This window comes from Triturus cristatus, chromosome 5_1 (genome assembly GCF_964204655.1).
Source record: "Triturus cristatus chromosome 5_1, aTriCri1.1, whole genome shotgun sequence".
NCBI classification, from domain to species: domain Eukaryota; kingdom Metazoa; phylum Chordata; class Amphibia; order Caudata; family Salamandridae; genus Triturus; species Triturus cristatus.
Genome location: NC_140587.1, coordinates 782,682,240 through 782,708,320, shown reverse-complemented (window position 1 = coordinate 782,708,320; position 26,081 = coordinate 782,682,240). Strand labels below are relative to the sequence as shown.

Here is a 26,081-nt window from a genome sequence, read left to right as displayed (position 1 = left end):
ATTCGTCAGAATGCATGGTTTAAGTATTCAAATCTAAATGAACAAGCTGCTTAACTTTGGTAGCACTCTTTACGATTAACATTTACATAACCACAGATTGGAATATCCACTAGTGCCAGACTGGATCATGAAAATTCTCCAGTGACGCTCCTGCATAGCGGCAGGTGGCTGAGCACCAATCCCTTAACATTCAACTTCAGATCTTTTCATTCTACACTTTTAACACAATCTCTCGGAAATCTACACCTCTGCTCCAAAACATTTTGCAGTGTGCTCGGGAATGATGACCCACCATTAACAAGATTCAACCCTTGCCAAAATTCAGAGAGTTGTCTCTCGTGCTTGGGCTAGGGGCAAAACTCTAATCTACGGTTAGAAGTATCTATCAGCATAAAAGCTACCCATAGCTGCTGTCATGAGTAAAACAAAATACCATCTATGAAGAAAGAAAGGTTTCTACTAGAAATAAAAAGCTATGAGAAATTGTAATACAATTAATGCTGAGGAAAATATGATTATTCTATTAGTGTACAGATTTATGAAAAACTACAGATGGTGTGCGAATAGACAGACTGTGGTAGTGACTTGTGGGCTGTTAGTGAAGGCTACACATTACAATATTGATAATTATATAAAAAAAATATTGTAAGATCAAAGCAAAGTTAGCAGCACAATTAATGCTGAATGATCATACATACTTGGTCATTTGAGCAAGCTCAAATTCCAACAATCTTTTTGCTTCCAGCAATGTGTTTATCTCCTGCTTTTGTTGCTTTTCAGTACCCTTTAAGTTATCCATTTCAAACGCTTGGACTTTCAGTTCATTCTGAATCGATACCCTCTTATTCGTCTCCTGATCCAGCTGATGAGTTAAATGTTTGAACTAGGAAAAAAACATGTAAAGCATTAGTTGAAGAAATAAATGTTAGACTGAAAGTCACACTATGAAAAGGGATTTCAACTACAATTCATACTTATTTATTTGCAAGGTGCACACTAAAATGGCTTGGAGGCAGCAGCTGATGGTATAGCATTCCAATTAACATTGACAAAATTGAGAGAAAAGATTTGTTAGAGAGCGACAAACGAAAAAAGGTCTTCAAACAGAGAAGCAAAGAGGATACGCAAATCAGAATTAAATTAGTGTAAAAAAAAATACACTCAACTAGCCAAGTCTTCAGTCTTTGCAAACACCTCCCTAGCAGGACTCATCATAAGAGTAAAGGCCGAGCATTACAAAGCTAGGCAACAATAATAAGAAGCTCTCGTTCCATGATACAATTCATGCTAGTTTAGTGATCGCAAATGTCTGCTGGGTCATACTTTTTTTTTTTTTTTTTTTTTTTTTTTTTGAAAACCTTTATTTCGAAATTCAGGACACAGCTATTCAGCCGACAGCCCGAGGGTTCGGCAGCATTGCAAGTTAGATACAGTAATGTGTCCCAGATACAGTACGATGAGTAATGCAAAGGTCCAATTTTAAATAAACACAGAAAAAACACACAACAAACCCCAGCAAGGCAGAAACATTGAAATCCCATGGCGAAAGCCCCCAGGGGAGGCAGGACCCCACTCATCTACTAAGTATAAGACTGTGTGCGGAGGAAGAAGGGGAACAGCAGAGGCCCAGAACGGTTACCAAAACCAAACTGTGCTGGAAGGTAGGTCAGGGGGAAAGCTGTTCCTCGGGAGGTTCCAGGTCCGGGGCAAGACATATTCCCCCCCTGTATTGGTTCCACCGCCCCCAGATGGCATGCCACTTCCGGGGGCGACCTCTAGAGCAGTAGACCGTCTTCTCCCTAAACATGCTCCAATCCATGTTCTCCTTCCACGCGGTCAGTGTAGGGGTTCCTGAGGAGCCCCATAATCGCGCGATATCCCTTTTAGCTACCATGTTACCCAGAGTCACCCATTGGGTCTGCGCCTCATCGAGATCAGTGGGGCCCCAGACGTTCAGGAGGCAGCACCGCGCCTCCGGCTGTACCACAATGCCCGTCACCTCCCCCATAACTGCATGGACTCTCCTCCAGAACTCCACAATGACACCACATTCCCAGATGATGTGCAGGAAAGTACCCACCATACCACATCCCCTTCTGCACAGGCCGTCCTCCGAGAATCCCATGTGGACCAGCCTTGGCCCCGTAACATACACCCGGTGCAGTATTTTAAGCTGCACCAGCCTCAGACGCGACGGGATCGCAACCTCCTTAGGCGAAGAGACCGCTGACTGCCAGTCCTCATTATCCAACTCGAGGCCATCCCTGGTCCACTGTTCTCTCAGCCCCAATAGCAAGTCTGCCCGGACGTTTATCAACTTCTTATATATGAGCGAAATCGTGCTCTCGGGCATATGACCATCAAGGACTCGGTCCTCAAGGGGAGAGGACTCCGGCACCTTCTCACCCTCCACAAGGACTGATCGGAGGGCGTGACGCAGCTGGATATACCTAAAATACTCTGAAGGCCCTAGCTCAAACTCAGTCTGCAACTCCTCGAAGGACTTTACCCTCCCCTTATGCAGCACATCTCCCACCTTGGATATACCTATCAGGTCCCACTTATCAAAGCCCTTCGTGTGCCAGAGTCTTCCCAACCGTTCCGATTCAAACAATGGGGTAGCGAGGGTGAGCCTATCCTTCCAGCCCAGCGAGTCGGTCGCCATCTTCCATACGCGCACCGCCACACCTGTGGGCCCCGTGAGGGACGAGTCTAGGGACCGCGAATACAACGCCCTGTAGTAGTTGCCTCCGCGCAGCAGCCACCTATCCATGGCATACCCAGGGCTAAGGGCAGGGCCGTAAAACCCATGGTTGATCGCGCTCAGCTGCGTGGCCCAATAGTACCGTCGGATGTCTGGGAGCGCAATGCCCCCATCGTACCATGGGAGCGTCAACTTTGAAATAGCTATTCGCGGCCGCCCATCCCACAGCAACGTCCTTTGGAGGCCTTCGACCTCCCGAAAGTATTTGGCCGGTACCCAGTCCAAGGTGTTCTGGAGGGCGTAGAGGAAGCGGGGAAGGGACATCATTTTGAACAGGGCCGCACGCCCAACAAGGGAGAGCGGCAGCCTCCGCCAACCTTCAACATCTCGCCTCAAGCGTGCCAAGGGGGGGAGCAGGTTCCTCTCATAGCGCACAACAGGATCCATGGATATAAAAATCCCCAAATACACAAAACCTTGCTGGGCAACCTGTATCGAACATGTTCTAGGGATCGGTGGGACCTCGCCACTAAGAACGTACAAATACGATTTGCCCCAATTAATCACAAGCCCCGAGTTCCTACCGAACGATGCGAGTACGTCACAGACCACTATAAGTGACTTCTTCGGTGAGGCAAGATACAACAGGATATCATCGGCATAGAGCGAAATACGGTCCTCGTGATCAGGCGACCACCGAAGGCCCCGTATATCCGGGTGCCAACGTATCCACGCAGCCAACGGTTCAAGGGCGAGGGCGAACAACAGAGGCGACAGGGGGCAGCCCTGCCGAGTACCCCTACCAAGCTGAAACGGAGTAGATGCCCGACCATTCACCACAACATTCGCTAGTGGCCCCTCGTACAGCAACCGGACCCAACTCACAAACCCGCGACCGAAACCAAACTTGGCCAGCACGGCCCATAAGTATGCCCACTCCACCGTGTCAAAGGCCATCGTGGCATCAAGAGATGCCACAACAGCCGGTTCACGCAGCGTGCCCGCCCTGGCGATGACGCCATGAAGACGCCTAAGGTTCAATGCTGTGTTTCGGTGCGGGATAAAGCCAGATTGATCCGGGTGGACCAGATCGCCAAGTACCCTAATCAGACAGGTAGCCAGGAGTTTGGCCAGAATTTTCGGCTCAGCGTTGAGGAGTGAAATGGGCCGATAGGAGGCGCATCTATCTCGGGGTTTACCCTCTTTATGTATGACCACGATCGACGCCAACCGCTGATCCAACGGAAGGATCCCATCCCCCCGCGCCTCCAAAAACATGGCGCGCAGGTGAGGGGCGACCCTATCCGGGAACAGTTTGTACAGATCGATCGGCAGTCCGTTCGGTCCAGAGGCCTTACCCGAATTCAACGCGCGAATCGCCCCCGCCACCTCATCAACCGTGATGTCGCCATCCAAATCGTCCCTATCTATGTCAGAGAGGCAGGGCAACTCGATATCACGGAGGAGATCAGTCGAGTCTTCGGGCGGCCTGTCCGACACAGAGGAATAAACCCTATGAAAATACTCCGCAAAACACTCCACAATCCCCTCAGGTTCCACAATCGCCTCTCCCCCCTCTCCAATCAACTCTGGCACCACTCTATTGACCCGTTCCTTCCTGTCCAGCCACGCCAGGAGTTTCCCTGCCTTATCTCCAACATCATACAGACGGCCCTGTTGTTCCCTGCTAAGGGTCTTGGCGGCTTCTGTCACCAGGTCCCTATACTCCGCCTGCTTCAAGCAAAGCTCATGCAATGAGGACTCTGTGACCTCCTCCTCCATATCCCCCTCAAGGGCCGCAATCTCCTCCTCCACTTGCCGCACTTCGCAATCCCTCCGATTCTTGGCAGTCACCACCAGGGAGAGGGCCTCCCCCCGAAGCACGGTCTTAAAAGCTTCCCACAGCGAGATCGCCGAGTCCACGGTTCCCAGATTGTCCTTAAAGTAATTATCTACCTTCTTTACCAGGGCGCTGCGCATCTTGGGGTCTCGGAAATACCATGGGTTAATGGGGGCCACCCTCCCTCCTCCCTCCCGACCGAGATCCAGCCGGATCCACACTGGCGAGTGATCAGAGATACCACGTGCCATGTGCCTCGCCTCGGATATCAACGAGGCATGTGCGGCCAGAGTGAGCAGGTAGTCAATCCTGGAGAGGCTACCATGCGCCCCGGAGTGAAACGTGTATTGACTCTGTGTGGGGTGCCGGAGCCTCCAGCAGTCTATCAGGCCAAATGTGTCCAGGAGGTCTGGAAGCCATTTCTGAGCCCCCCCTGTGTCCCTGGGCGGGTATCTATCCAGCAGTCCGGAGCCCACAGCGTTGAAATCCCCTCCCACTACCAGCATGCCCCCCGGGAGAGTCAGCAAAGCCCTGCCCAATTCAGCAAATGTGGCGGCCTGCAGGGCCGGCGGGACATAAACCGAAACCAAAACCAAAGTCCTTCCTTCCCACCGCCCCGCCACCGCCACAAACCTCCCCCTATCGTCAACAATGGTGGAGTCCACCTCAAAGGGCAGCGATGCTCTAACAAGGATGCCCACACCCCTGGACCCAGAAGAAAATCCCGAGTGTGCAATGAATTTATACCCCTTCCTATTCAGGGCATAGCACGTATTGCCTATGAGATGCGTCTCCTGCAGCAGTACAACGTCTGGCATTGAGCGTTTCAGAAATTGCAAAACAATCCCCCTCTTAATGCGATCCCCCAAACCATTAACATTCCAGCTTATAACACTTAGGCCTCTACCCCCCATCCTCAAACGGAAAGAGGCCCACCCCACACCCGAGGCGCCACCATGGAACAACCCTGAGGATAATCATCATGCCTTGCAGAAATAAACCCCCCAACAACAAATTCAAACTCCCCATAACTCCCCCCACCCTGCACCCCTGCTGCAGCTTAAAAAGCCCCCCCAACTTGCAGTGTGCCTGTCGCCCTACAAAAACAAAAATCTACAAAAAGTACCCCAAGGGAGGAAAAGAGCACCCCTCGTCCTCCCGCAACCCTCCACAGTTACTGCACTCTGTTCAAATCTTCAAATATGGTCAAATCAAGTCAGGCCGGCCTTGAGATATCAGCCCTGTCCATCCCGGCCACTGTCTCCATGCTCAGCTGTGTCGTCCCCGGTCCGTCGCCGGGGCAAAGCGTCCAGCCATTCGTCGGCCATAACAGGAGAGTCAAAAAAGAATGTCCGATCTTCATGCACCACCCGTAGTCTGGCGGGGAAAAGCATGGCATATTTTAGGTCCCGTTCCCGAAGTCTTCGCTTCACCCCCAGGAAGCTCTGTCTCTGTCTCTGCACCTGCTGGGTGAAGTCCGGATAAAAATTCACCGACGCATTCTGGAAGGGGACTGGGCCCGTCACCCTCGAAGCTTGCAGGATAGCGTCCCGATCTCGGAAATGAAAGAGCCGGGCGACAATCGGCCGCGGCGGGGCACCCGCCTTGGGCCGTCCGCCCGGCACTCTATGGGCCCTTTCCACCGCAAAAAACTTTCCAAGGCCCTTAGGCTTCAGATGATTGAGGACCAAATCTTCCACAAGCAGGTCCACCGAAGCCTCATCTGAGGACTCCGGGACCCCGATGACGCGCACGTTGTTGCGCCTGGACCGGCTCTCGAAGTCCTCCAGCCGGCGGGCGGCGAGGTCACTCTCGGCCCTCAGCTTCCGGACCTCGTTCTGCAGATCCGCAACCTCATCAGTGAGGCCCGTGGTCTTGTGGTCCAGGTCCTTAACGCGTTCGTTTGTCTTGCCCAGGTCCGAGCGGATCAAGTTGACATCCACCAGGATGGCATCCACCTTATGTGCCAGGGCCTCGAATTGCCGCCCCATCGAGGTCTGCATCCCATCAAGCGCGCCCATGACATCCTGCAGGGAGAGCTCCGGTGTCCCAGGCGAGTCCTCCTTCTGGGCATCCGGCGCCTGGCTCGATCCACTCGGCGATGTCTTCAGGAGGGCGTATCGGTCCATACTGTTGACTTGGGAATACGTTCCCCGCCTGGTGGACTTAGTCTTCAGCCGATCTCCTTCTGCCTTGCCCGACATAATGGACTCCAGGCAGTCCAATGCAGTGAAGACCGTCCCCTCTCAGAGAGAGGTATAAAGAGTGAGCAGGTCCGCCTTGTTCTTCCAAAGTAGCCCGCCGAGCGTCCCCGGGGTTATAAAGCCACCCAGAGCACTACAGTGTCCGGGCAGACAAAGGGAACGAAACCGAAAGTGAAAGAGCGAGGGCCTCCGTCCGACAGTTCACACCTCACCAGGCCGTTGTTGATCAACTAGGAGTCGGGCATCCTGCCAACTCTAGCCCCTGGCATCTCCGGGAGTTAGGCCGCAATCTTTCGCCAGTCATAAGTCCGGTTCCCGATGGACGATCCGACCGCAGGCAGCATCAATCGCCTCCCTGGCAACTCAGCGACACGATGCCATGCATACAATCAGGATTAGAGACAGGATAGTCGACGGAGGGCGCGAGGGTCTCGGGAGCTCTAAGCTCACGCGGCCATCTTGGTCAAGCGCTAGGCTCCTCCGTTTGCTGGGTCATACTTGACAAGCTTGTAATTTACAGGAAGCCAGTACATACATCAAATAAATCCAGATATGTTTAATGTTTAGCTGATGTACAGAAGGCCAGATATTAGACTTTCAGGTTCTGCACTTTTTGGAATTTAGCTCTTGATACTGGAGGATGGCTACATAGAATAAGTTACTTACCCTCAGTAATGTTCCAATCTTTGCAATACATATGGTGGCTTCTGCAGATTTTTTATATGAACCTTTTCCCAGTTGCCAGACTGGCTCCAACATTTTGGGTAATCGGTTCTGGAGGGCCACTGTCTAATGTCATAGGTGGACAAAATAATCAAAGAAAGAGGAGGAGAGAGGAATAAGACAAGTAACAAAGAACAAGTTACTTACCTTCGGTAACGCTTTTTCTGGTGGATACAGTATCTGCCTGTGGATTCCTCACCTTGTGAATATCCCCTGCGCCAGCATTCCACGGAACTTTTCTTCCCCAGCATTCCACGTCGACGTGGGCGACGTCACAATACATCGGCTCCGCACGCGACTCCGTACGACGTCATCGGAGCCATAAGAAGCCCACGTTGGCGTGATGACCCATTTTTTCCGTGCCTTCGAGGCGAACAGGTGAACCAACGACAACTCCAAGTATACACAGTATATAGAATACCAATACATATACATAGCATACAAAACAAAGGAATGCTAATCAAACAAGCATTTCCTACAAATGTACAAGAGAATATACAAACATTTCAAACAAGACCTATTCCATGGTATACAAAGGTGGACAACGGGGAGGTGGGTGGGTCAGTGAGGAATCCACAGGCAGATACTGTATCCACCAGAAAAAGCGTTACCGAAGGTAAGTAACTTGTTCTTTTGATGGATACATCTGCCAGTGGATTCCTCACCTTGTGAATAGATTCCCACAGCAGTCCCCACTCCCGGAGGAGGGTGTCCACCTTTCTATACCAGAAAGTCTTGCAAGACAGAGCGCGCGAAGTGGCCCTCCCTCCTCATCTCAGAGTCCAAGCAATAATGCTTTGCGAAAGTATGGAGGGAGGCCCAAGTCGCGGCCTTACAAATATCTGCCACAGGAACACCCTGGGCCAGAGCAGATGTTGAAGACTTAGCTCTAGTAGAGTGAGCACGAATACCCTCAGGAGGAGTCTTACCAGCCAGGGCGTAGCAGATCTTGATGGTCAGTATTATCCATCTTGACAGCGTGCGCTTGTGCACCGCTTTACCTTTAGAACGACCAACGTAGCCAATAAAAAGCTGGTCATCAAGGCGAAAGTCCTTTGTTCTGTCCAGATAAAAACTCATAGCCCTCTTTGGGTCAAGGTGATGGAGTCTTTCCTCCTCCTTGGAGGGATGAGGGGGTGGATAGAAAACAGGGAGGGTAATAGACTGCCCCAAATGGAAAGGAGTAACAACTTTTGGCAGGAAAGCAGCCCTGGTCCTGAGAACCATCCTTTCAGCATGTAAGGTAAGAAAAGGAGGTTTGGAACTAAGAGCTTGAAGCTCACTCACCCTCCTTGCCGAGGTTATGGCTACAAGAAAAACCACCTTAAAGGACAACAGCCTCAAAGGACAACTATGAAGAGGCTCAAATGGGGACCCCATTAAAAAGGTTAAGACAAGATTAAGGTCCCACTGAGGCATTACAAATGGAGTGGGAGGAAACATGTTTGTAAGGCCCTTGATGAACCTCAGAACAACCGGAGATTTAAATAGCGAATGTTGATCTGGGAGGCACAGAAATGCCGATAAGGCCGATAGATAGCCTTTAACCGTGGCCACAGCACAGCCCTGCTGAGCCAAGGAAAGGGCAAACTGGAGCACCTCGGAAAGAAGCGCTTTTAAAGGGTCAATGGATCTCTCTTCACACCATTTAACAAACCTGGACCACCTGTAGGAGTAAATGGACTTGGTGGAGTGTCGCCTGGCCGATAAAATAACGTCCACCACATCAGGTGGGAGAGAGAAGGAACTCAGGTTGCCCCGTTCAATCTCCAGGCATGAAGGTGTAAGCTCTGGAGGTGGGGGTGTAGAACCTGCCCCTCTGACTGCGAGAGGAGGTCTGCCCTCAGAGGGAGACGGAGCGGAGGGCACAAGGAGAGGTGGAGAAGATCTGTATACCACACCCTTCTTGGCCAATCCGGGGCGACCAAAATAACTTGGGCCCGGTCTTGGCGAATCTTCCTCAGAACCCGAGGAATCAAGGGTATGGGAGGAAACGCATAAAGGAGTTGTGAGCTCCAACTCAACTGAAACGCGTCCCCCAACGCCCCCTGCATCGGAAACTGGAGACTGCAGAATGACGGGCAGTGCGTGTTCTCGCGGGTGGCGAACAGGTCCACCCGAGGTGACCCCCACATCCGAAAGACGTGACGAACCACCTCCGGATGGAGCCTCCACTCGTGATTGGCGGAGAACTGCCGACTGAGACTGTCCGCACGTATGTTCAGCACCCCGGCCAGATGATTTGCCATCAGACAAATCTGATGGTCCTGAACCCAGGACCACAGACGCAAGGCCTCTCTGCAGAGACAAAGAGACCCCACTCCTCCCTGTTTGTTTACATACCACATCGCGGTCGTGTTGTCTGTCAGGACTTGAATCGACTGACCGCGAAGGGAAGGAAGGAAGGCCTTGAGCGCCAAACGAATCGCCCGCAATTCCAGAAGGTTGATGTGAAGCAACCTTTCCTCCGGAGACCAAAGTCCTTTGATCTCCAGATCCCCCAGATGCGCACCCCACCCTAAAGTGGATGCATCCGTTATCACTGTGGCCACCGATGGAGGTAGATGGAAGGGCTTTCCCTGAGACAGATTGCCCTCCACGCTCCACCAAGACAGATCCGCTGCAGCTTCTCCGGAGATCTTGATCGACTCCCCGAGATCCCCGTTGTGCTGATACCACTGCTTGCGGAGGCACCACTGGAGCGCCCTCATATGCCAGCGTGCATGGTTGACCAACAGAATGCAGGAAGCGAACAGACCGAGCAGGCGAAGGACCTTCAGAACTGGAACAACCGCTCCACTGTGGAATAAAGGGACCATTTCCTGAATGTCGAGAATCCTTTGAGGAGGAGGGAATGCTCGACACACAGTAGTGTCCAGTACTGCCCCTATAAACAGGTTGCGTTGAGAGGGCACCAGGTGAGATTTGGGCACATTGATCGAAAAACCCAAGTCGAACAACAGCTGAGCTGTCACCTGCAGATGACGCTGCACCATCTCCGGGGACTCTGCCTTCAGAAGCCAGTCGTCCAGGTAGGGAAAAACCGGAATCCCCGACCTCCTGAGATGAGCAGCCACCACTGCCATCACCTTTGTGAAGACTCGAGGTGCGGTAGTAAGACCAAACGGGAGGACCGCAAACTGATAATGTTGCGACCCAACCGTAAAACGGAGATACTTCCTGTGCGACTTCAGGATTGGGACATGAAAGTACGCGTCCTGCAAGTCGAGCGACACCATCCAGTCTCCTTGCTGCAACGCTTGAAGAACCTGCGCAAGGGTCAGCATCTTGAACTTCTCCTGTTTCAGGTAAAAATTCAAGATTCTGAGGTCCAGAATCGGACGCAATCTGCCGTCCTTTTTGGGGATCAGGAAATACCGGGAGTAGCATCCCTGACCCCTTTCCTGCTCCGGAACCACCTCTATTGCACCCTTCTGAAACAAGGCCAGAACTTCTTTCTGCAGGAGACGCAGGTGGTCCTCCGAGCAATAACCTTGGCAAGGAGGGTAAGGGGGAGGAAACTCCCGAAAGGGAAGGGCGTACCCAGTCTCTACGAGGTTCAAAACCCAAAGGTCGGTTGTAACAGATTTCCAACCCCGTAGAAAGTAGGACACCCGACCCCCCACAGGTCTTACATGATCCGGGATGGGGGATCTAGGGCTGCTTCCCTGAAGCCTCATTTGGAGCAGAGGAGGAGGAGGAAGAAGAGGGGTTGCGACCAGAACCTCTCCGACCCCTTTGCTTCCCTCTATAGGAGCGATAGAGGGGATTCTGCTGCTGTTGTTGCTGCTGCTGTTGTGGCTGTCGGAAGGAGCGAAAGGATGATCTTCCGAATCCCCTAGCCTTACGGAAAGTTGAACTCTTAGCAGGAGCCTGCAGACCCAAGGACTTCGCCGTCAACCTACTGTCCTTAAAACGTTGAAGGGCAGAATCTGCCTTCTCCCCAAACAACTTTTGTCCATCAAAGGGCAGATCCACCAGCGTGGCCTGGACATCTGCAGAAAAACCTGAGGAACGGAGCCAAGCCTGTCTCCTTGCGGCAATGGACGACCCCATAATCCTCGCCACCGAGTCCGCCGTATCCAGCCCAGACTGGATCACCTGCCTGGCAGCTGCCTGAGTGTCCGCCACAACCTCCAAGAAGGACGACTTATCCCCCTCAGGTAACTTAGGGGCCAAAGTTTTTATAGAGTCCATCAGGGCATGAACATAACGCCCCAGCAAGCATGTGGCATTTGATGACTTCAACGCCATACTTCCTGAGGAGAATGTCTTTTTGGCCGCCTGATCAACTTTCTTTGACTCCCTATCAGCAGGAGATTGGGGAAAAGCACCCGAAGCATGTTTAGAACATGAAGCCTGCACCACTAGGCTCTCCGGAGAAGGATGCGTGGATAAAAAATCCGGGTCTCCTGGCGCAACCCTGTACCTCCTTGCCACCTGTCTGCAAACCGCCGGTGCTGATAGAGGCTTCTTCCACACCTCCAACACTGGTTCCAAGAGAGCCTCATTGAAAGGTAACAAAGGCTCCGAAGCCGACGTCGGAGAGTGCAACACCTCTGTAAGTAGGTTGGACTTGTACTCCACAGAGGGCAGCTGCAGATCTAACAACTCAGCGGCCTTCTTGATCACAACGTGGTAGGGCGCCAATTCCTGTGGTGGAGAAGACCTTGCAGAAGCATGCTCCCACTCCGGGGTGGTATCCAAACCACTTGCTACCTCTATTCCTCCAAACTCATCCGAAGAAGAGTCGACTTCACCTTCTTCCACCTCAGCCCGATATCTTTCTTCCTCCAAAACCCTTTGGGCCTCCCGCCTCGATCGGATCCGGGGAGCCGGCGTCGTCTACGCCGCACACGGCGTCGGTGGAGCCAAAGGCACCGGCGTCGGAGGCGCCACAGGTGGAGTCGGCGGCGCCGGATGCGGCGCCGATGGAGTCGGCCTCGGCGTCAGAGAAGGCTCCGAAGATTGACGGTCCATCCGAGGTCGAGCCGGATTCCCAACCGGCGCCGGAAACTGCCAAGAAGGCGCCATCGGCATAAAGGGCAGAAAAGGAGCCTGAGCGTATTGCTGCGGCACTCCCAGTGAAAACGCCATCGGACCCACGGGACCTGTTGGTGCTCCGGATGGGAAAGATGCCTTCTGAAAAATGCCATACATGGCATTCAGAAATCCCGAAGGATCCGTACCTGGAGCCGGGAATTGGGGATAAGGAACCGCCCCTGTATCCTCCTGTGGAGTCACCGGCGTCGGCTCCTCAGAATCATCCACCGGAGCCGCGGAGTCACCAGGCACCGGAACAGACTCTTCCTGCTCCTGCTCATCCAAATGCACATCAGATTCCACCCGAACCGGAGTCGAAGCCTTGGACGGCGCCGGTGATGGCGTCGGGGAACGAGCTGGAGTCCGCTTCGGCGAGGGAGACTTCGGAGACTTATCAGGAGAAGGCGAAGGAGACAAGGCCTTGCTCTGACGTCGACGGAGCGAAGCCGACCTCGACCTCTTAGACTTCGAGGACCGACGCCGAGAAGAATGCTTCCTCTTCTTGTGGTGCTTCTTCGACTTCGACGACCTCGAGGTCGAAGACTCTCGCCTGGACTTCTCCTTTTTTCTCCCTCTCTTCTCCTCACCGATCTTCTTCATGAAGAGTTTGGTCTTCCTCTCCTTCAGCGCTTTAGGATTCATGCTCCTACAGCACCCGCACTCATCCACGTCATGATCAGAGGAAAGACACCATAAACAGTTCTGATGCGGATCCGTCATGGACATCAGGCCTCCGCACTCCCTACAGGGCTTAAAGCCCGACTTCCTCGTCGAAGACATACCGATTTTAACAAAAATACACCACTAGACTACAAAGTATCTAGAGAGCACTGGGAAAAAACCGTTGCGCGTCGACGGCGCGGAAAAAAGGGAACTGACGTCATCACGCCGACGTGGGCTTCTTATGGCTCCGATGACGTCGTACGGAGTCGCGTGCGGAGCCGATGTATTGTGACGTCGCCCACGTCGACGTGGAATGCTGGGGAAGAAAAGTTCCGTGGAATGCTGGCGCAGGGGATATTCACAAGGTGAGGAATCCACTGGCAGATGTATCCATCAGAAACTCACATACTCCCTTCATTACCTAAATAACACCAAAGGTGGGGAGACCTGTTCGTTCTGGACCTTACTATGGTCCCAAATATTTCGGAGCTTTAAGGCAATATACCCCATTTCTTCTATTTCACATGTGCAATGCCTTTGCAGTGATTTCATTATGCTCTGCATTTGGGAGCCATAGTTGTCTGCTTGCAGTGCTCATCTGTTAAGTATTTGTATATTAATCACAAATTTTGATTTCTTTTATTTTTACTTGGTAAGTACAAGAAACTTCCAAAATGCTCAAGTCTTTCTCATTTTTATGCTTCACTTACCATGAGAAAGCAAGTGAGTGGGTGTAATCTAACTAGAAATCACGGTTTATCCTGAAGAAGGCTACTCACCTTGAACGGCTTTTGGAGAAGCAAAAAAATGTTGGCAAGTTTAACGGACATCCAGGGTCAATTAGGCTTTAGTGATGTCTTGAGCGTAGTTTAAACCTTATCCATAGAGCCATGAATTTAAATTTTTTTTTATATCCTCAAGATAATTTAAGTTAAATAAATCCCTGCTATTGTTCAGTGTGACTCAACTGAGAGCTCCCTCAAATGAAAGGCTGTGCATGTCATGGCACTACCACCTAGCTAGAATGTGGAAAGGTCACCAATGATGAAGTATGCCACAATAGTTTGGGTGACGTTTACTTGTCCAGAATCCTAGGATGTTCTGGGACAACAGCAAGGTCCTGAATGAACAGGTGTTCCCACCTTTGTTTTTTTTATTTTTTTTAAAGTTTTTATTGTGCAGAGAAAAAGGGTACAAGCACGGGCCTACAACCTCCTGGGCCGGCCGCTAGTATTCAGAAATGATCGAGCAGGTCAAAAAACATTGACTGGCCCACAGGGGCTCCGCTAAATTACAGAAGATCAGACTGCACAAAAGGGACGTCAGGATATACCCTTTTTACATAAATATCAACAAAAGTAAAGAAAAACAAAAAGCAAGGCGAAAAACATTGAAAGGGCGTCCAACCACAGTAGAGGAACTCCACACCCGACCACCCTAGGGCGGTCAATAAAAAGGAGGGGAGTCTGAGAGGGAGGGGGGGGGCCACGGGAAAACCAAATCTATACACAGATGAACAAATTAAGCAAGGAACCATCAAGGATCAGGGGGACAAGGCAACCTCAGACGTATCCACCAGGGGGGGAGAACAGATAGTCCCTCGATACACATTCCACTTACCCCAGATTCTACCCCACGCCCCCGGTTTACCACGAGCCACATACACCGTCTTCTCCCTGAACATGCACCAGTCCATGTTCTCCTTCCATACGGACACGGTGGGAGGCCGTTGGGAACCCCAAAGCTGCGCAATATCTCTCTTCGCGATCATGTTCCCAAGGGCCGCCCACCGAGCCTGGGCCGCATTATAGTCATTGGGCTCCCACACATTCAGAACACATCGGCGCACCTCAGGCAACAGAGCGACCCCAGTGACTCGTTTCATAACATCATGCACCTGGCGCCAATATTCCGCCACCTCGCGGCACTCCCAGAGGATGTGGAGAAAGGTGGCACTGAGCCCGCAGCCACGCTTACAGAGCCCGTCGTCAGAAAACCCCATCGAGACCAAACGGGGACCCGTCACATAGACACGATGGAGAATCTTAAGCTGGACCAGACGGAGACGGGCCGGGATGGCAACCTCCTTAGGGGATGACAGCGCAGACTGCCAGTCCTCGTCGTCCAACTCAACCCCATCACCCGTCCACGCCTCCCGAAGTCGCACCAAGAGATCAGCCCGATTATTTATTAATTTTTTATAAATCAGGGAGATAGTACTGTCGGGGACGTGTCCGTCGAGTATACGGTCCTCGAGAGGCGAAGAAACAGGGACCGTGGTCCCCTCCCCAAAGACCGAGAGCAGGGCGTGCCGAACCTGGGCATAGCGGAAGAACTCCCTTTCACTAAGCTCGTACTCGCTCTGAAGCGCCGCGAAGGATTTAACCGCGCCTTTAACCCATAGGTCCCCCACTCTGCTAATGCCGATCGTATCCCAGTGCTCAAAGCCTTTCGTTGTCCAGAGGCTTCCCAAGCGCTCTGAGGCGAATAAAGGAGTAGCACACGTTAAACGCTCACTCCAGCCCACAGCTACATTCGCCGCCTTCCACACCCGTACCGCAATCCTAGTAGGGCCCGTGAGGGTCCTTCCAACAGATCGAGAGTAAAGCGCTCTGTTATAGTTACCGCCGGGAAGCAGGAATTTATCCATCTCATATGCCGGGTTCGAACCAGGAGCGTACGTAGCATGGTTAATGGCAGCCAGCTGGGAGGCCCAATAGTACCTTCTAATGTCAGGAAGCGCGATGCCCCCGTCATACCAGGGAAGAGTCAGCTTTGCCAAAGCGATGCGCGCACGACCGTCCCAAACCAGTCTCCTCTGCAAACTCTCCACTTCCCTAAAGTAGGCCGCCGGAATGATATCGAAGGAGTTCTGGAGTGCGTAAAGAAATCTGGGAAGGGACATCATTTTAAACAGTGCTGCGCGACCAAGTGGAGACAAGGGCAACTTACACCACCGAGCCGTATCCACCCTCAAACGCCGGAGGGGAGACAGGAGATTCTGCTCGTAGCGGGCCGCCGGGTCCAACGAAACGTACACCCCCAAGTATTTAAAGACGGATTGAGATGTTTGGATCGGAAGCCGAGGCGGCAAGAGAGGAAGGCCACCGGAGATAGGATACAGGCAAGATTTGGACCAGTTAATTATCAAACCCGAATTTCTCCCGAAGGAAGTAAGAACATCAAAAAGCACATTGAGCGACTTCCGCGGCGAGGTGAGGTACAAAAGAATGTCATCCGCGTACAACGAGACCCGATCCTCGAAGCCCGGGGCCCACCGGATCCCTCTGATCGAGGGCTCCCAGCGGAGCCAGGCAGCGAGCGGCTCCAAGGCGAGAGCAAAGAGCAGAGGGGACAACGGGCACCCCTCCCTAGTACCCCTCCCGAGAGCGAAGGGCCGAGAAACCCGCCCATTGACAACAACCTGAGCCATTGGTCCAGCATAGAGGAGCTTAACCCAACTAATAAATCCCTCCCCAAAGCCAAACTTCGCCAAGACGGCCCAAAGGAATGGCCACTCGATGGTATCAAAGGCCATCGTGGCGTCTAAGGAAACCAATATGGCCGGTTCAGAGAAGGACTCCGCCCTAGCGAGGACGCCATGGAGACGCCGCAAGTTGAGCGGTATTACGATGCGGGATAAAGCCGCATTGATCCGGATGTATCAGATCACATATAACTCTCAGCAAGCGATTAGCGAGGACCTTGGCAAGGATTTTCGGTTCGGCATTTAGTAGGGAAATAGGCCTATATGAGGCACAGCGGTCTCGTGGCTTACCGTCCTTGGGAATCACAACTATGGTAGCCAGACGCTGGTCGTCGGGAAGGGAACCCCGCTCGAGCGATTCCAGAAACATATGACGGAGGAAGGGCGCGATTTTATCCGGGCGTAGTTTATACAGTTCAATCGGCAGTCCGTTGGGGCCCATAGCCTTGCCCGAGCGAAGGGAACGAATCGCGGTAGCGATCTCGTCGACAGACAGGGAGGCCTCCATCTGCTCACGATCCTCGACGGATAAGCCGGGCAAGGCAATATCCCGCAGCAAGAGACGAGAGTCATCCTCATCTCTATCAGATACCGGGGAGTACACCGCCCGGAGGTGGTCAGCAAAACACTCCACAATCTCACCAGGGTCAGTCACACACACTCCATCCGAAACCCGAAGCTCCGAGACCACACGATTCACTCTCTCCTTCTTGTCCAACCAAGCAATCAGTTTACCCGCCTTGTCCCCGGCATCATACAACCTACCCTGCTGCTCCCTGTACATGGTCTTGGCAGCGTCAGTAACAAGAGACTTGTATTCAAACTGCTTCAAGCTGAGGGCGTGAAGCCCGTCCCGAGTGACACCCGTCTCCAAAGCTGCCTCCAGCCCCGATACTTCAGTCTCCAGCTTCACCACCGCCTCATTCTTAACCCTCTTAGCCTCCACTATCTGGGATAGGGCATGCCCGCGGAGCACTGCTTTGAAGGCTTCCCACAGGGACACTGAGGACAACACCGACCCCTCATTCTCGAGAAAATACAGATCAATCGACTTAACAAGGCTATCACGAATTTTGGGGTCTCGCAAGTACCAAGGGTTAATAGGGGCGATCCGCCCAGCGGACCGCGTCCCGGTGTCAAAAAGCAACCACAGTGGGGAATGATCAGAGATACCCCGGGCCAGGTGCTTAACCTCTTGAATCCGGGCAGTCTGGGCCGCGGGCATAAGAAAATAATCCAATCTGGAAAGACTCCCATGGGCCCCAGAGTGAAATGTGTACTGACACTGTGTCGGATGCATTAACCTCCAACAATCCACCAGACCGAGGGTATCCAAGAGCCCGCCGAGCCACGCCTGGGCAGCAGGGAGGGCCCTGGGCGGGTGGCGATCCAGATCTCCCGAAACGACCGAATTAAAATCCCCACCCAAAAGCAAAAGACTGTCAGGAAGCTCAAGCAGCATACGACCCAAGTCTGAGAAAGTGGAGTTCTGGAGGCCCGGGGGAACATAAACCGAAACCAAGGAAAGGGACTGTCCCTCCCACCTCCCAGTCAGGGCCGCATAGCGCCCTCTATCGTCTAGGACAACCCTGGTGATCTCTAGCGGAAGTGAAGATCGTAGGAGAATGCCCACCCCTCTAGAGCCGGTGGTGAAACCGGAATGGGCCACGAGTCGGTAGCCCCCCCTGTTCATGGCATGAAAAACATTACCAACCAAATGCGTCTCCTGTAAGAATACCACATCAGGAGTCAAACGACGCAAATATTGCAGCACAACACCCCGTTTGATACGATCCCCCAATCCATTGACGTTCCAAGACATCAATCTCAACCCGTCCCCCCCCCCATCCCCTCCAGTAGATCAAGGGTCCCCCAACAAATAGCGCGACACCTGAGACTGAAACAGAGCCAATACCTCGCCTTGAAAACAAAAAACACAAATCCAAACAACCCCTCCCACCCACCAACCCCCCCCCCCCGAATTCAACTCCCCCCACCCTGCACCCCTGCGGTCCAAAAAACCACCCCAACTTGCAGTGTGCCTGTCGCCCTAGCAACCCCATTCTACGAAAAGACCCCGGAGGAGGAAAGGGACCCGTCCCTGCCCGCCCCCAACACAGATCATAATTAAACAAAATGTACAAAAGAAGTAGAACCCAGCTGAACCAAACAAAATGTCAAAGTCAAGGACCAAAAGTCACTCCAAAAGAGGCCCGCCACCCTCGGCACCACCAGAAGGCCCAGGCCGGTCACCCCAGTCCGGTAAAGAATCCAGCCAGTCACTCACAGTCGCAGGACAGTCAAAAAAGGTAGTCCGGTCTTCGTATTCCACTCGGAGCCTAGCAGGAAAAAGCATAGAGTACTTAAGACCCAGGTCCCGGAGACGGCGCTTCACCCCCTGGAAGCCCATCCGCTGCTTCTGGACAAGTTGGGTGAAGTCCGGGAAAAAGTTAACGGATGAGTTCTCATATCGGACCGGGCCATGTACCCGTGAGGCCTGCAAGATCGCATCTCGGTCTATGTAGTGAAAAAGTTTTGCAACAATAGGCCTCGGGGGAGCCCCCGGTCGCGGCCGACCGCCCGGGACTCGATGGGCCCGCTCCACGGCAAAGAACTTACTCAGGCCAGTGGGGGAAAGCTGATTGAGGATGAGATCCTCAACCATAAGATCAACCGGGCGATTGTCGGAGGTCTCTGGAACACCTATGACGCGGATGTTATTGCGTCGAGCCCGTCCCTCGAAGTCCTCCAGCCGCCTGGCCATCAGGTCGTTGGCCGACTTGAGGTCGCCAAGAGCAGTCTGCAGGTCCGACACATCCGTACCAAGGGTGGACGTCCGCAAATCCAGCGATTGAACCCTCTCATTGGTCTTAGAGAGATCCGCCCGGATTAGCGTAACATCAATGGCCACCGTGTCGATTTTACGGGGCAAGGCCTCGTACCGCTTAGCGATGGTCTCCTTGATGCCATTAATGGTGCCCATGATGTCCTGCAATAACAAATCCGGAGGGACGGACGGAACACCACCAGCGTCATCCGGGAGAACACTGGCCGTCCCAGGGGACCCTTTACTTTGAGTGTAGCGGTCCATGTTGTTAGTCTGGACCGGTCCCCCACGTAGGGATGTCTTGGTCTTGCGCCTCTCGGGATCCCCCTTGCCACCCATGTTGAACCACGCTCGCCGAAGGGGACCACCGAGCAAGCGGCGAAGGGGCACAGGCGAAGCAGACCAGAGCCGTACCAGAGACCGCAATGTGGCGGTGCGAGAGGATCAAAGTCAATGGGCACACTGGTATCAGGCGGAGGCAAAGGCACCAAGCGAAGGCCGAGTGAAAACCCCAGCCGCACAAAGCAACACCACGGTCCAGCCACTCAGAGATCCAAAAGTGAAACCGAAAGTGATGGGGCGGCCGCTGGCACAGCCCCGATGCCGTTGTTGTTCAACTATGCCCCGGCTCCACAGTTCACCTTCGCACCGGGTACAGCCATCAGTTGGGCCTCAAAAGTTCAAACCACCGTAGATCAGGTCTCCCAGGTCCGATTTGGTTTCTGAAAAGAGTTTAGGGTTCAGCCAACGTTCATCTTCCATAATCCGTCAACCAAGTCAGGATAAAGTCAGGATAAATTCCGAGGAGCAGCGAGGGTCCGGGGAGCCCTGTGCTCACGCGACCATCTTGGATGCGTGCTAGGCTCCTCCCTCTGGTTCCCACCTTTGTTGTTATTTAATGTCAGAGGTGGATCTGTATAGCTCCACAGAAGTAAAATAGCATGTTAATAAAAGGTGCTACAGGAGGTGGTGGCATCAGTTTGTCCTATTTATCATTAGTGCTCTGTCTAGGCACACAAAAAAAGAACTTCGTATTAAAAAATGAAAATCTACAACACCCTCTAGCACCAGGGCACATTCGGTTAACAGTTGGGCTCTATAACTGGAAATTATAACAAAGTGGGCATATGGTAGAGTAACAAGGAAACAGAAAGATCTATTCAAAGCTTGTCCATGTTGTCACTGCTATCCTTAACTAGGGCCCTTGTGTAGATTGCCACTCTCCCTGCAGTCCTTCAAGGGAATTCTTTAGGGTCCTCGGGGAAGCGTCTTTCTCCAAAACTGCAGCTGCAACTTCTCCATTGACTTCCATTGGGCACCCAGCCTCCATGGGGTGCCTGGGTACTTACCTTGGGTGGTTCCTGGTGTCCCTGGCTCCTCTGGTTCTTCTGGTCCAAGTCCTGTTCTCCTTTGCAGTTCACATTCCACTTTCTGAGTATAAGGTTTGGTCTTCCCCAGGAGACCACTGTATTTTGTGCTACTTACCTGAATGCATTTCAATTATTCTTGTGTATTGTGTTGATATCGCTTGGATAGGAGATATACCAATGTGTTAGTGAGTGTTGTGCAATAAATAGACATTTTTATATGAACACTGTTTTTCTTTGGTTAACCTACACTACATGATTAAACAGGTAAAATAAGGTGCTTAACACTCCTTCATGATAAACCTGAAGGCTGCTCTCCACAGCTACCACTTTGAGAGCTTTCTATGGTTATCAAACACCACTAAAATCACCACAACGGTTGCCTGGATTAGTGCAAGGTGCTTCACTTAAGTAAGGGTGCACCATATACTAACCCAGCCTCCGACATTGGTGTGCAGCGGTTGGGATTTAAGCCTGCACTGTTTTACCATTTAATCTAGGTGTTGGTTAACTGAAAAAACATAACTAGGCACATATAAAAACAATTCAGTAAGGTCTACTTAACTTTTTGGATTGGTAGTTAGGGGTCTAGCACACCCTTTCTCCAATCTTTGGAAGTTTAGTTTTCACTAGGGTAGGTAGGTGCAACATCACACTACACTTAGTCACCGTGTCTTTAGCTGGGGAAGCCCGTGAGTCCCAACCCTCTAGATACAATGGTCTAAGGTTCCAGGAACGTAGGACTCTCGTTTTAGCCAGGAAGATAAAGACGGGTAGCAACCCTAACACAGAACAACTCTTCGAGATGCTCCTGCAGTATGACCTCCAGAATCCTGGGAGGCCAGAAGAGCAGGATAACTCAGTATTGGGTGGGTCTCATGAAGAAGGGTCAGGGTTGGCTCACCCTTATGACCCCACTTCTGAGCACGACCCCTCACTGGTGAACTCCAACCCACCCACCTGTACCATTCCTCCCCCCCCCCCCCCCCCCCCCCCCCCCAGAATGGTACAAATGGTATAGAGGGAGTCCCTAGAGCTAGGTATCCCTTTATTCCTCGTGGGAGGGTGCAAAAAGTCCAGGGGAGGTTTAGGTACTCCACTGTCAATTCACCCTCCTCTAACCAAGTCATAGGGGCCTCCATCTCTAGTCAGAGGGAAGACCCCTTAGAAAGGGAATACCACCTGCTCAAGCTTGAGAGAGCCAAGCTCAAAATCAAGAAGGAGCAGTTGGCATTTGATAAGGAGACCCTGGAAGTTCAGAGGGCTAGAAATAAGTTGTGACTAGGCTCCCATGGTGGCAGCACTAGAGTCAGGGAAAACTCCTTTGATATTAGGAAACTGAGTAGGATAATCCCTCCTTACCAGGAGGGGGATGACATACATAAATAGATCACTGCTTTGGAGAGGGCTTGTAAAGCTTAGAAGATCTATCAAGGGCAGTGGGCAGCTATCCTGTGGCTCCCCTTTGCTAACAAAGGTAGAGACAAACTTCTCACTGTTAGGAAGGAAGATGCAGGTAATTACTCGATCTTGAAGAGTGCCCTAATAGATGTGTTGGGTTTATCCACTGAACAGTACAGGGTTACGTTTAGGGACACACAGAAGGCACACACCCAAGACTGGTTATATTTTGTAGACAGTGTTATAAGGCGCTGGAAGGCTGGCTTCATGTAAGTAATGTTCATGATTACCAAAGACTGTACAATTTACTAGTGAGGGAGCACATCCTTAATCATTGTCAAAATCAGCAACTGCACCAGTACCTGGTGGACGCTGATCTGACCTCTCCCCAAGAATTGGGAAAGAAGGCAGACAGATAGGTTCATACTAAGGTTAATACTAAGTCTAAAGGTGGTGGTGACCAGAATAAGCAGGATTCCCAGGAGAAAGGTGGGGACAATCTTAAGAGAAGAAGGAGCCATCTGAAGGTCCCAAAAATAATCCTCTTCCTCCCTAGGTAAAAAACCTTGATGTTACCTCTGTAAAGAGAAAGGCCATAAGGCAAAGGATTCCAATTGCCCTAAGGCAAGTACCAACACTACAACTCATAGTGCCCCTAGCAGTAGCACTGATAGCAGCAGTATACCCAAATATGGGGTAATGAAGTGGGGCCTGGCGTAGCCAGATTCCCCCACTCAGGCTGCCTTAGTCTGTGATGGGGACATGGGCCTTGCCACTTTTACTGTAAGTCCCAATAACGTGGGCAAATACTGACAGGAGCCTCTGATAAATGGTCAGAAAGCTGTAGTCTATTGGGACACAGGGGCCAGTGTCACCATGGTGACCGGAACACTTGTGTCCCCTATTCAGCTTTTACCTGGGCACATTTACCAGGTGACCAATGCGGACAGTGTTAGAACAGATCACCCCATGGCCACAGTCCATGTCAGCTGAGGAGGGGTAACTGGCCCTAAGAGGCTTGCAATATCCCCCAAACTGCTTGTCAACTGCCTCCTGAGCAATGATCTAGAAACTTCAGCCTGGGCTGAAGTGGCACTCAACGCCGGTTGTATGGCATTATAACGTATGCTTTTACCCCGCATGCCATTATGCGCTGGATGTTGGAATAGTATAATTTACTATTCCAACTCCAGTGTGTGCAACAGTAGGGAAGGTGTTGGAGTTAAATCCAACACCTTATACCCCCTGCAACAAGCCATTTGCTTTGTAATGGCATGAGGGGTAAAATCATGCGTTGTAACACATGCGCTGCAACAGCTGTTACCTCTCTGTTCTATGGTCCACCGAGAAGTTCCTCCAGTCTGGAGGAGCATGGTTACCCCATTTTTTGCTGGTGTCAGTGTGTTTTTGACCTGGTCTGACTTGGATCCTGCTAATCAGGAACCCAGCCACTGTGCTTTCTCCCTGTATAGACCAGGGTAAGTACTTTCATAAATCAACAATTGGTTTCTGGTGTACCCTTGTAAGTCCCTGATATATAGTACTAAGGTACACAGGGCAATGGTACACCAGGGGTCTCACATGGGCTGCAGCATGTATTGTGTCACCCATGGGAGTACACTTAAACTGTGACTACAAGCCTGCCATTGCAGCCCGCGAGTCGGCGCTTGCACCTCTCACAACAGATATAAATTTCCTTATAGCGGAGGTCACTGCACTTGAAACCTATAAGTCACTCTATGGCAGGCTCTTCAGTCCTGAGAGCAGGGTGCTTGGTTAGGAGTCTGAGGGTGCCCCTGCATGAGCAGGACACCCCTACAAACCCCGTAGTTCATTCTCCAGGCTTTGCCTGTGCGGCCAGCCATTTTAATACATATACTGGACATCAGTCATTATGAGATGTCTAACTATATAACAGCTGCACCAAAACCAGTCATGTTTGGTATCAAACATGTTGCAATCATACCCCTACACCGATTTCAGTGTTAGAAGTATGATCCCACGTACAGGGGGGCTCCCTTGGTGTACTTCCCTGTACTCTCAGTAACAGGCTTTAAAAGTGTCTGACTGCAGCAAGTGCTGCTGCCGACCACAGACAAGATTCTGCCCTCTTGCTGCTGAGCCAAGCTCAAGCAAGGGAAGGTAGAACAATAGGTTTCCTGTCATAGGGACGTGTGACCACCTCCCAGGCAGGACTTTGTGTATTGGGCTGGGGTAGGGGCATTTTCCAGCACCTCCAGACTGCTTTGAAGGGCACATTTGGTGCACTCATGCATACTACAGTTTGAGCCAGTTCAGGGAGCCCTTGGCACCCGCTCTGGGGCAGAAATGGACAAAGGACATGAGTACCCTCCCCTCTGTCCAGCCCATCCTCTGGGAGGGACCCTTGAGACCTGGGTGTCCGAACAAGGTGATTAGTAACCAGACGGCGGCTCTTTTATGAATACAGGAAGCTGCTTCCTGTGTATTGACACCCAACCGTACTTCAGGCACCAACCACCTTCATTACTGGACTGTGGTTACTTCTATTTATTTACAGAGCTTACGGGCCCTTCATCTAATACACAGCCGGATTCTTCGAGCTATTCCACATTGGTGCTTCTGTCCCCCCCCTTCCTGCTCCCCCCCCCCCCCCCGATTCCCCAAGGTCCTGATGAAGACCCCCTAATAAGGCTGGAATCACCTTTATGATTTACAGGGGTCGAAAAGTCAACATATTTTGTTGTGTATCAAACATATGTGACAGATTTGTGTATCTGTACCTATTATGTTATGTTTTGTTCTATATGCATTTGCAAAGTAATAGGCGGATAGGTTCTACAATCCTTGGATGTATGTAAAACACATTACCTTCCCCTTCCTCTACACCATCACTCAACCCTCCCTAAACACTCACTCCATTCCCCTTTTTCTTCTGAGCACTACATTTGATGATCTTTTGATTCATACAATTATTTCTTAGATTTATTCATTGGTTTGTGATGCAAATTAAATCACAAGTACCTATTGACTTCTTTTGGTGATGTCTAAATCATTTTTATATATGCAAGAATGTATTTCTTCTAAGTTGGTTTGCAATTTAACTCCACTGCGACCATTCTCTTTGTGTACCATATGAATACCTGTGTCCAGTGGTCTAACAGGTCACCTCATTCATATATAACTCTTACAGGATCTTCAACAGACCTGTGGGCATCAAAGACAACTTAAGTAATCTCCCCTGGAGTGAAGGAGTCACTCCCCTGTATCTGCAGGCACCGCAACGAAGCTGACCGGTCTGCTGCTCCTGTTGTCCTACGGACTTCCTGAGGCTCAGCAAAACAGGTGGTGGTTCTGCAACTCCTTTCAGGACTGACCTGTCCTCTCTGTAAATTTGAGGCTAGTATCCCTCATCGGGACCACTGGGACCGAACCCCTGTGCACCGCGTCGACTGGCTGTTGCCAAGGCTTGTTGGCTCTTCACTCCAGAAATCTTTGGGTTACAAAAAGCTCCTGCATCTCTTCCCGGAAAGTACAGAGTCCTCATCGCATCCTCTACACCGTGGGCCTTCCTTCTTGGTGAGCTGCTCGAGGGCCTCTTGCGACTCCTGTGCCTTTGGCCTGTGGGTCCCTCTAAGGGTCTTCTCCTGCTTCAGTGGGCTCGCCTGCTTGCTCGGACCTGCTCTGACTCACCTACTGGTGGCGAGTCCCTTGAACCTTGCTGGTCCCACTGTTGCTCCTTCATTCTCCACACCAGTTGCAGCTCCCAAGGTGTCAGGCCCTGCATCCCGCTGGTGCCGATGACATAGGGGAAGAATGGACAATGCCTTATAAGCCAGAACC

The 26,081-nt window shown here is 51.7% G+C and overlaps 1 protein-coding gene across 2 annotated transcripts in view; it reads right to left on the bottom strand.

Moving 5' to 3' along the window:
- The window catches only part of ROCK1 (Rho associated coiled-coil containing protein kinase 1), a 1,783,501-nt gene that overhangs the window by 782,564 nt on the left and 974,856 nt on the right, over window positions 1-26,081 (bottom strand). For both annotated transcript variants that reach the window (XM_085605798.1, XM_085605799.1), the window contains exon 20: window positions 699-883. In XM_085605798.1, coding sequence (XP_085461924.1) covers window positions 699-883 — 185 coding nt within the window. The remainder of the gene's footprint in view (window positions 1-698; window positions 884-26,081) is intronic.